This window comes from Halyomorpha halys, unplaced genomic scaffold (genome assembly GCF_000696795.3).
Source record: "Halyomorpha halys isolate HHAL.00 unplaced genomic scaffold, Hhal_1.1 Scaffold769.1, whole genome shotgun sequence".
In the NCBI taxonomy this organism is placed as follows: domain Eukaryota; kingdom Metazoa; phylum Arthropoda; class Insecta; order Hemiptera; family Pentatomidae; genus Halyomorpha; species Halyomorpha halys.
This window is the reverse complement of record NW_027112617.1, coordinates 6,913-19,121: the sequence shown is the minus strand read 5'-3', so window position 1 is coordinate 19,121 and position 12,209 is coordinate 6,913. Positions and strand designations below refer to the sequence as shown.

The following is a 12,209-nucleotide window of genomic DNA, read 5'->3' as shown; positions in this document are numbered from 1 at the left end:
TTGGTAATAATTAAAAATTAAAGTTCTGGAAAGAAAAAAAAAATTAAGTAATAAAAAAATATCAGTAAATAAAAGAAAACATATGTAACTGATGAAAAATGTATGTATAATACTAGTAATGAAGAAACAGTATAATGTATATAATGAAGGAACAAAATATAAGCTTGAGTTAGACAAACTAAGTGAATCGAAACCATGACAATAATAATATGTTGTGAATATAACTTAAATTAATGAATATAAATTAAATATAATATGGGTAAGGAGAAATAAGAAGAGAATAAAGAAGGAGAAAGGGGTAAAAGAAAGATAAGAAAAGATAATAAGACAGAAACTTACCAACTCCTTGGAGATCTCAAATCTAAGTGAGCTCGGTGGTGGTAAGACTGAATTAAAAAATACATTAAGATGACGAAATTACCGCAAGGTAAGAAGACGTTGCAAGTTGTTTAGTTGGGTAAAAATAAGAAATAGAAGATATTTAAAAAACTTTTATTAGAAAGAGGAAAACGTATACGAGGGTGATGGCAAACAAATGGTTATAGAAAATGTTAAAAGATATGTTATAAAGAAGACGAAATTATCGGAAGGTGAAAATACGTTATAAGTAGTTTGGGCTAGTAGAAAAAAAAATAGAAGATATTTTAAAAAACTAATTTAAAAAAGGAAAAATAAAATATATAAAAAGGTCACGACATATGGCTTAAAAAAAATTAAAAGTATATATAGATAATAAAAATAAATAATTAATAATAATAAAATAAATAAAGAAAGAAAAAATTAAAATTAAATTAAATAATAAAAAAAAATTTAATTCTGTCGAACTTTCTTTGCGAAAACCACAGGGTAAGTTCTAGATCATGATGATGCTTTCCTAGAATCCAGGTGAGCCTATCCAATGGACTAATGTCAAAATAATGAAGCTGAAGAGGAAAAGGAAACCAAAGCTAGTTAAGATTGCGTCCCCGCAAGACCGTTAGAATGTGAGGAAGCGGTTGGAGGAGGCTAAAATCTGTAAGCGAGCTATATCGCTGTCATAAAATTAAAGCAAAACTAATTATTAAGCAATACGTTAAATTTCAATAATTTTCAGGCTGACATAAAAAATAAACTAGAAAACAAGTAAAAAAAAAAAACCCTAGATAAATTTAAATTGTAGGAAGATCGTCCGAGTGGCGGTCAATAAATCAATTTGATTGAAGAAGAGATGACGAAATGAGCGTCACTCTTAGCTCATTCTGTTATCTCTTCGATCAGACAGCACTGGCGAAGTTCTCCAAAGTGGGGTGAAACGTTGGATAACAATAAATAGTTTTCTTTTACTATTTTGATAAATTTATTGGCCACCACCAGGATGATCTTCCTAAAATCTACTTCATACGGTCAACTATAAACGTAACGATAAATTTAGGTAACGATAAATTTAGGTTAAAACCTGGATAGTAAAAAACGAAAGAAAAAAAAATTCGTACACGGAAACTTTACAGATCCCCCCCCCACAGAAATGACTTTAAAAAGAGCGTTACACCCTCTTTTTTTATTAGAAAATTTTTACATTAAAAATTGATTTTTTTTATTCCACTGTACAATTTGATCATGTTTGCGGCTTTAGAGCACTTACTCAGCCTCCACTGACTCACTACTAGTGGTGTGGCGAGAGGGATGCACTGGGATCTTGTGAGCTCTGCTCTACCCCTCACATGGAGGATAGAGTGGGTTCAGGGATCCTCAGGTCGATTGTGTAAATATTGTTTATTTTATTTATTTATTTTTCATACAGATAGTTTGATTATCTTCATTTTGTTTATATATATTTTAAGAGTTTTTTTTTTCTTCATTTATTTAATTTATTTTATTTTATTTTAATATGTATGAGATCATTCATCACTATTACACATTGCCCACAACTGTGTGGCAGATTGTAATATCTATCAATAAATAAAAAGTAGTATTAAAAAAAAAATTGATCATGCTACAAAATGAATGAAAAATTAAAAAATACTTGTGCAGGAAAACGTCATCAACAGTGGATACCTTTTACTGAAGTATTTGAAGGACATCAATTTTAACAAAAAGATATACGCCATGGCATCAGAAAGTGGAGTGATTACCGAACTTAGAGACAACGGATTCGAAGTCTTGTACGACAATGAGGCAAGCATCATGATAAACCTAAAGAATTATTAATAAACTTTGATTTGTAATACTTAAGAATACTGGCAAATTACTATATACAATTTATTTATTGTAGCAAATAAAAATATCCGTTCCTGATTTGAGAAAAATCAAGCTCGAAGATGGCGTTGGAGCAGTGCTGATTGGTGGTGACACTAACTTCAACTATTTGAAGATGTTCAAAGCAGTCAACTATTTGGCTGATCCCGAAATATTGTTGATACAGACTCACTTATTGAACACAGTGGAAAGAAATCCTATCATACCGGGTAAGTACTAATTGTAAGATTAAAAGAAAGAAATATATTTATCAACGTTACTGATGTTGGCAAAGTAGATACTGATACTTATAGTCATACCGTGTTTTAATAATACAATTTTAGTACAAGGGCTTAAATTTATTTACTTATTGATGTTTAAAACTTTATTTACATAAATATACATTAAATAAATTTGATGTTAGACTACATTTTTATTTTTATTTAATACCAGATGAGCCTGGTGGGCCTTAAATGGTATGTATATGTATTTATAAATTATGTATTATTCAACAATATAAATTACTAATTAATTAGTAATTTTATAACTTTAAAATGTTACATAATTATGTATTTATTAAATATTATATGAATAATATTTTAAATAAATTATGTTAAAATATGTACAAAAAAATGTACTTAGAGAAAACTGTTCAATAACAAGACATTAATTAACAATTGTAATTAAACTAGGGGAGTGAAACAAGACTAAGATGAGAAAGGACCATGGGAGAGAACAGAGAAATGGATTGAGGAATAAACAAACAAATTCTAGAAAAATCCTACAGGAATAAGACCCTTGCTCTTTTTAATTGATTCTGATAAATTCTCGATGTATTCTGTGTGAAAATTTATTATTGCCACTGCTTTTAATTTGTGTTCAAAGATGAAGATATATATATTTTTTTTTTTTTTTTTCGCACCCTCCATTAATAAGGAAAAGGAAAGTTGGGTACATGCAAAAATGTTTAGGTTGATGTTATGCATCCTTTTACTACCAGGGGTATTATAAGGTATTGATTCTATTGTGCACTGTGTGTGTATAGTCGAAGGCGCCAAGTGCGCGTTGATACTATGTTGAGCGGGGATAAGATGAAGATATAGAATTTTTACGCACTATTTATGATAAATTTCACCTTTAAGGTTCTCGCGTTCTCTCGAATTTTACGTAGTTGCTGCGAAAAATGTATTTACAATTGAACAAATAATTTAAGGAAATAAGTGATTCAGGACAAAATATCTAAAAATATGTAAAAAATAACAAATATTTCAGAAAATACGTGATTTACGACAAAATATGTAAAAAAGGCCAAATATTTAAAAATATGTGAAATAAAAATGGCTTCTTTCGGCCAGAAATGTCTTGAAACATCTTTAGTTACTAAGGAATCGAAGATATCATGGTCAGGTAAAAATATGTGAAAACATAAAAACCCTATATCTAGAAATAACATATATTTCCTGCTGCTATCCTGGACTCTATTTTGCTCTCTACTTTGTTATCATGCGTAACCAGACTTCCCAGGTACTTAGGCTGGTTTACAGATCTGAAACTATGGTCTCTGAACGTCACTTTGCTATTCTCTTTCATATCCATTCTTCAGCTTTTCTTGAACACCATCTTGCCTTTATTCACCATAAGCTTGTTTGATGTCCACTAATAGTCCCTAATAATAGGTCTATGTTATACTCATAGCACTTTTCCATTGCCTGCCTCAGGGTGAATATCTGGTTAACTGTCGTTCTACCGGCCTGGAACCCTCCTTAATATTCTCCTACAATGGAATCGAACACTCTTTTATGAGGAAGCACTCCCTGTATGTTATAGATTGTGCTTAGTAGACCAATTCATCTATAATTATCATATGTTAACTTTTCTCCCTTCTTGCTGCTCTTGTCCATCTTCTGGCATTTTTTTCTTCCGTCCATATCTCCCAAATCAAATCATAAATTGCTTCCCACAATTCATTACCAACATATTTCCTCATCTCTGGAGTTATTTCGTCAAGACCCGGAGACTTATGGTTCTTTATTGATTTAATTATGTTGATAACTTCTTTCTTCTCAGGAGCTACCATTTCTTCTGCACCATCCTGCACCTTACCCAGGAGTTCATCTAGATTGAAGCTTTCTTTAAGTATTTTCTTAGTGGTTTACTGAAATACTGGCTCCTCCATTTACGAATAGACGTCTTTTCCCCACTAAACTCGCCTTCTTTCCTTTTATATAATCCAGTTTTGGCTTGGAATCCCTTTTTTATTTCTTTTACACATTTATGAAACTTTCTTGATTCTTTTTTCTCCTAGGATTCTTTTTAAGGTTTTCTTTTTCCTGTGCTCTCTTCTTCTGCCTACATAGTTCTAGTACGCTATAAGTTACATATTTTTTCAACAGTTGATTATGGGGGGAGGGTATAGTCTCGTACAAAAGATACCCCTAACTAGATACAAGGTTATGATTAAAAAAAAAATATGATAAAATAAATATATAGAAATATTCAAAGTTAATAACAAAAATAAAAGCATTTGCAGACTTAACAAAACAAACAAGTGCCTCCTAATTGGAAAAAAACAACAAGTTAATTTGAAAAAAACATATTAATTCCTTAAAATAAAATCGCAAGATTGCAGTGGATGCTCCTTGGTTTCTAAGAAACAGCCAATTGCATCGGGAATCACAAATAGAGACAATAGAGGATTACATCAAAAATAAGTTCATGAAGTTCCACTCCCAGTTACCTACAGTTGAAGGAGCAGATACCTACAACTTGGGAAACCCAACCACAACGCGAAGACTGAAACCCAGGCTGTTGCAGGACATCCTGTTAAAAATTCTACATTTATCAGTTCAGTTATAGTCACTCTAAAATCTTATTTTATCTTAATTTCTATTTTTTTCGTCATCATTTTCGTAAATACACTTTCTTTTTTTTCCCATTAGGAGTCAATTATTTATTTTGTTAAATCCATAAATGTCATCTTTTTTTGTTATTAATTGTAATTTTTATCTTTTATTAAGAATTATTATTTTAATCTATTTATTTTATCTTATTTTTTTGTTTTATTTATAACATTATATATAGTGAGGGGTGGCTTTTGTATGAGGTTATATCCCCCTCCCCCATAATCAATAGTTAAAAAAAATGTACCTCTTAAACTATCATATAAGGCCCGATCTGCTATTAATAAATAAATAAATATTTCTCTTTTTTGTATATGTAATATGGATGGATATCCATATTTGTAACAGTTGGATTCGTTAGAGGCATTTGAAACACTAACGATGTCTTATTGAAAAATAGCTGCCTTCCAATTAATCAATGCGGGCAATTTACCAATTAAAATATGATTTAATCAGATGAGATGTTTATTCAACGCAATGCTCAAACCAACTGTCTCAACGAATGTGAGCTGTTCAAAGTTCGAACAATCATCGTTCAACAATAATAATGAAGGCTCAGGGAACCGAAGGTTCGATGCCGATACCATATATTTATAGTTAAATATAAGTGTAGTGCTACACCGGTGAAAACCCAAATCTACTGGATAAATCTTGACGTGATCCTCCCACCTACGTTTCGTTCAACCCCTCGGAAGTTTACCCGTGTTTATTTTAGGGATCCATTCGTTACTAGGACCTACAACCTTACATGCCTATCATATACGCTACAATGCTATAAAGTGAATTATATTTATTATTTATCAATTCTTCGTTGTGTAGCCTTCTAAATTCTCCGGGTTTATCCTTTTTCGGACTAAATATTTAATAATTAATTTTCAAAAACCTTAATGCGCTGTTCCTTTAATCTAATGGATCCATTAATTCCATGGCGTAGCAATATGCTAGACTACACCACCTTAGCTGGATATATACACCTTATAGTGCAAGAAGGCCCTTAAAGGGAGAAGACACAGTGAAGCATATATAATACATTTCATATATTATATTTATATGAGTACTAATTTTTATTTTAATAAAAATAGGGAAAAAAATTTTCTACTTCTAACCAAATAGTTTGTTTCACCCCTGTTTATTTCGAGACTAGATTTTATCAACGTAGTTGTATTCAGTTTTATAGTTTATAGTTATAGTTCATGGTTAATTTTTATTTCATTTTATTATTTTAAAAAAATAAAAATAAAAATGTAATTTATATCGATTAATTACAGGTTTAATTCAAGGATTTAATTATCCAAAAAATACGGTTTAAGTTCCTGTTTTTTAAAGGAGTTATTTCGGGATATTTCCGACGGTTTTACGAACATTACCGAACAGCTCTAATAATATACCTACAGAATAAGAAACCGCTTCTTTTTATTTCTAATTTATATTTTACTACAATAGTAGTTTCTAAGACACAGATTTTTATCAGTCATTTTAAGAGTAAGATCTAATCAACGTAGTTATATTCAGTTTTATAGTTTCATCATTAATAATAATTAAATTTTATTATTTAGTTTTAATTAGAGATTTAATTCAAGGATTTAATTTTCAAAAACCATTCACCAATTTTTGTGGTTGAATTTATTGTTTTTTTAGAGTTATTTTCGGAAATTCCCGACGTTTTCCGAAAATTCCCGAACAGCTTTAATAATATACCTACAATAAAGAGAGAGAGAGATGCTTTATTTAGACATGCTGCCCAATCGCCAGTTGCTACAATACACATCATACCAATCAATCCATGATTGAACATATATATTTCACAATACATATATACACATGATACAACAATCCCCCCCCCCCTTCCTTTTCCTTTTACAATCAAACTCGTCTACACACTAAATACAAATATTTTATTTTTATTTTTTTTTAATTTAACAATTATATTACATTTTACAAATTCAATTCATTAAATTGACAATTGTATTCTCCCTAGTTCACTATATCAGACCTCTCCTTTCTAGTGATCTGCTATCCACGTTCGATCCGTTAAACAAATTAAACAAATTTATCATCAGACAGCAACGTAAAGTCAAACAAAAGACATAATAGTAATCGTAGAAGATTAGTATATACAAAGAAACAAATAAATTTAAAAAAAATAAATATATAGATTTAGGAAAAAATAAAAAAACAAAAAGTTAGTTAAATGAAATAATTTAGTGAATAAATAAGTTAAAACACAAATCGACAGGTTCAAAAAAAAAAAAAAATGTATGAATGTAGTTTCTAATACAGAAACTGTGATACACTTCACTTGTCATTTTAAGAGTAAGATCTTATCAAAGTAGTAGTAAGAAGTTTCATCGTTCATTATTATTTCATTTTATTACTTTATTTTAATTAGAGGTTTAATTCGAGGATTTAATTTTCATAAAATTATCCAAAAATTTCTATAGTTGAATTTACAGTTTTTTTTCAAGATTCATTTCCGGAAATTCCCGATGTTTTACGAAAATTCCCGAACAGCTCTGATAATATACTTAAAATAAATCTATGCATAAAGGAAACTCCTTCTGTTATTCCAATTTATATTTAATTACAAAGATGTAGTCTCTAATACGGAGATTTTTATTCATTTCATGAATACAGTGTTGACAGAGTAATTTTATTTTTAATGTTTAGTGTCGCATTTATTATTGATATTAAACAACATAAAACTGTTGGATTTTCAAATTTAAAACTTAAAATGTATTTAATTATATAGCTTATCAATTTATCATTACAATCCTAAAAGTAAATAAAATATTATATATTTATATGAACTTCAACATTTAAACAAACTTTTATTTAAAAGATTAATTTATTTTTCAACTTCCACAAAACAAAAATTTTTGCTAGAATTATTAATTTATTATTGCCCAAATTAATTAAAATTTATAGCATAGCTCTTTCGTAAAAAATAGATACTCTAATATTGATATCATATCACTATTATAATTTTTTATTAAATTTTACAGATATTATTGGTTTTGTTTATACAAGAATTTAAAAAAAATGTGAATGATAATTTATACTTTAATTTATTAGGACTTTATTGTTTCGTTTGTATTATAAGCATATTATTTATTCATTATAGCGGCAGGTGCAATAGTTGCCAGTCTGAAAGCTTCTTCAGGGCGGAAGGAAACAATATGTGTAGGAAAAGGTAGTGAATACTCCACAAAGTATCTGAATTCTCTAGGATTCGAAGCTCATAGATGTCTCTTCGTGGGCGATGAGTGAGTAAATTTATTAAATTAATGTATAGTAATAATAATAATACTAAACAATGCTGATAATTAGGTTACGAAAAGTGCTCAAAACATAACTAACTGGGAAACAAAAAATTAAGGCCATCAATACCAGCTCTTAGTTATAGCTTAATTGATGATAAGAGCCCATATTACAAGTGGAATGAATTAATAATTATGGACCATACAGTACGCCATAATAAACCAGATATCCTCCTTATAGATCAAAGAAAAAAGAAAGTGGAACATATTGATGTCGGAATCCCAAACAATAATAATATAAGCTCCACTGTGGGAGTTAAACTGAGGAATTACCATGAATAGGCGATAGAATTGAAAGAAATATATCAATCGAAAGTTGTTACCACTACTCTATTCATAATATCCACCAATGGTCTCATACCAAAATCCACAGTGGCAGGCGTGAATGGTTTTGGGGGCCTATTGATGTGCTAAGAGAGGCTCAACAGTCGGTTCTCTTAAACATAGCAAGTATAATGCGAAAATTTTTAAAATAAAAATTATTTACTAAATAATTCAAAAACACTATCCAAATTATAGTCTCAAAACATTTATTTCATTCACACGTCCAACGTTTCGGCCAATTCGGCCATCTTCAGGGACAATCTTAATTTACTATGAGACATATCATTTAACCCTTTTAAAAAAACTCCATACAGGCTATTCTGCCCAGGTCAAAATATTTACATCTAATATGTCAAAAATACAATAAACACCTAATAAGCCAAAAACATAAAAAACAACAGTCAAATTATTTCTCTTTTACCACAATTTATACACTATTCTGTATACACTGTTCTATTGTGGTAAAAGAGAAATAATTTGACTGTGTTTTTTATGTTTTTGGCTTATTAGGTGTTTATTGTATTTTTGACATATTAGATGTAAATATTTTGACCTGGGCAGAATAGCCTGTATGGAGTTTTTTTAAAAGGGTTAAATGATATGTCTCATAGTAAATTAAGATTGTCCCTGAAGATGGCCGAATTGGCCGAAACGTTGGACGTGTGAATGAAATAAATGTTTTGAGACTATAATTTGGATAGTGTTTTTGAATTATTTAGTAAAAAATTGCCAGTCTCAAGAAAGAAATTTAAAGATTATAAATAAAAATTATTTTTTATATCAAATTCAATTTTTATTCCACTCACCAATTGTAATTATAAATTGAAAGGAGAAATATTAAATATTTATCAAACGTATTAAATCTATCATCGAACATTTATATTATCTAAGCAATATCAGAAACCTCATCCCTTCTATCTATAAAACAAGGTGACAAGCAACAATCCTATCCAATATAACCAAATACCTCATAAAAAATGAAATGGCAACAAACAACTGGTCGATTAAGTACTTCAATATTAGATTGTTACAATTTTTTTTTTATTTAGAAGCGAACCCTCAAGTTCATTTTGTATTTCTAGACTGTTGGTGTGAGATGTGCTCCATTTTCTCTTATAATAATATTGTGGCCTTTGTCCTGACGATGACTGAGTTAACGAAACGTCTATTATTGGGTTAAGTTGTCAGTATGGAGACTTTTTTTTTTATTACCCACTAGTTAGTTATTTCTGACCCACGGATGGTTACTTACAGGTGAAACCTTTTCTAATGACGGCGAGAGATTAAGTTTTGTATGACAAATAAGAAATAAAAGCCGGCACAAGAACGGATTGGAACTAGAACCGCAACAGCAAGGAGGCCGTCAAAGTTAACGTCCTAACTCCCTCGGCAACAAACGGCCCTGGTGGTTGAAACCATTAAATTATATTTTAACTACTAGTCCATATATTCTATATTTTTATGACCATTATAACGATTTTAATAAAAATTTTTGATGACTCCTACTGCAACTAAAAGACAATTATTTACAATGATCTTATTAGACGTTATTACACATTTAGATATTTGTTGTAGAACAGTTGATCTATTAAGTGAATAGTTTAAAGACCCTTCTTAAAACCAACAGAGTTCAATTTAAAAAAAAATGAAAGATGAAAGATAAACAAAAAAACACAAGCTATCCTATTCACCACAAGTAGACAGACCATTATTTAAAATTCAGTTCTTAACTAAACTACACTCCTTAGATTTCATTCGTTTAATTACTCAGACTTAGAATTGGATAAATTTATAAAAATCTCTAAACACATACGAGACATATACAATAGAGCTAAATACTAATAGAAATTCAAAATTATCATTCAAAAACAAACTGGCAGTATAAAAAAAAAATTAATATGCCCAACTATAACATATTACGATCCTGTCTGCATCTATACCTGTGTGAATCTTGATACAGGAAATTAGAGGTCATTCTAAACAAACAACTATCCTCGGTACACTAAAATTTCAAGTATATAAGTACAGTTTCCAATGATTAAAATACACATTCACAGACAGTGCACTTGCTGGCTTACACGAAACTTTAACTCTTTAATATTGGAAGAAGATAGTTGACCGTATGAAGTAGATCGTTGTAGTACAAGAGCTCAAGAGGAGAAAACAGGTAGTTATCTCACCCCAATTTTTGATTACTTTAATCAAAACTATGTATAATTAATAGTCAAAATTGATGAATCTGACAAGTATAGGTAGAAGGAATAAAAAATGGCGGCAGTTTCAAAGCGATAAAAAAAGTAATTTTTTATTCGGTCCTCTATACCTTAAAAATTAGGTACAACACAAGAAAACCTAAGAGAACATCAATTAAAGATGAGTAAACTTTCTAAAATATAAGCCCTAATAGAGTTATTTACGTTAAATAGTTTTCGAGATATAGCTTTTTAAAAAGCAACATTTCATAAAAATATTGTATGGCACGTACTGAAAGATCAGTAGTTAGTGAATTTATTTTGAAAAAATTATATCTCAAAAACCATTTGACGCACAGAAGTCTATTAGCCCTAAAATTAAAGCTATTTTAATGAGCTATAAAGTAGTTTATAATCTTTATCTTTGTAGGAGTAATAGTTTACATGAAATTTGCTAAAATTAATTGATTTATAGTTGTTCGGACAAATTTTCATTTACCAAATTCATATTCATATGTAAATATCATAAAAACTACTACCTCTATGAAGATAAGGGTCATAAACAACATTATAGTAATTTAAATTTCCTTTATTTTGAGTGTTGGCAGACATATATGCGTCTTATGGATCTAGAGGTATATTTTTCAACATACTCAAAAATCCAACATTTTATAGGAACAACTAGAAATTAACATTTAGTGAGTTTATTTTGTCAAATATCATAAAAACTAATACTTCTACAAAGATTAAGTATTAATTAATTAAAAGATTACTATTTTATAGTAAATTAACTAGCTTTAATTTGAGCGCCAGCAGACATCAGTAAGTCCGATGGTTTCAGAAATAAAGTTTTTCATAAATCAAATTTATTGTCGGAACAACTATACATCAATTTATTTAAGCAAATATCAATTAAACTACTATTCCAATGAAGATAAACGTCATAAGCTTCTTTATAGTACATTAAACTCGCTTTAATTTGATTGCTAATAGACATCTGTACGTCACATAGTTCCTTAGATATAGAATTCTCAAAATAAATTAACTAACTACTAATATTTCAGTAGATTTTTAAGAAATTTTGCTTTTTAAAAATCTATATATCGAGAACTATTGGACGTAAATAGCTCTTTTAGGGCTAATATTTCAGAAAATATGTGATTTACAACAAAATATGTAAAAAAGGCCAAATATTTAAAAATATGTGAAATAAAAATGGCTTCTTTCGGCCAGAAATGTCTTGAAACATCTTTAGTTACTAA

At 29.3% G+C, this 12,209-nt stretch overlaps 1 protein-coding gene across 2 annotated transcripts in view; it reads left to right on the top strand.

Moving 5' to 3' along the window:
- The window catches only part of LOC106686048 (uncharacterized), a 16,635-nt gene that overhangs the window by 2,351 nt on the left and 2,075 nt on the right, over positions 1-12,209 (top strand). Inside the window, exons 3-6 of one of the 2 annotated variants that reach the window (XR_001343943.3) lie at positions 2,011-2,154; positions 2,252-2,444; positions 8,236-8,377; positions 10,010-10,160. Coding sequence is in view for 1 of the 2 variants with exons in the window: in XM_014429150.3 (XP_014284636.1) it covers positions 2,011-2,154; positions 2,252-2,444; positions 8,236-8,377 (479 nt within the window). In the remaining variant the exon portion in view is untranslated. The remainder of the gene's footprint in view (positions 1-2,010; positions 2,155-2,251; positions 2,445-8,235; positions 8,378-10,009; positions 10,161-12,209) is intronic. The other variant, XM_014429150.3, reaches the window with a different exon arrangement.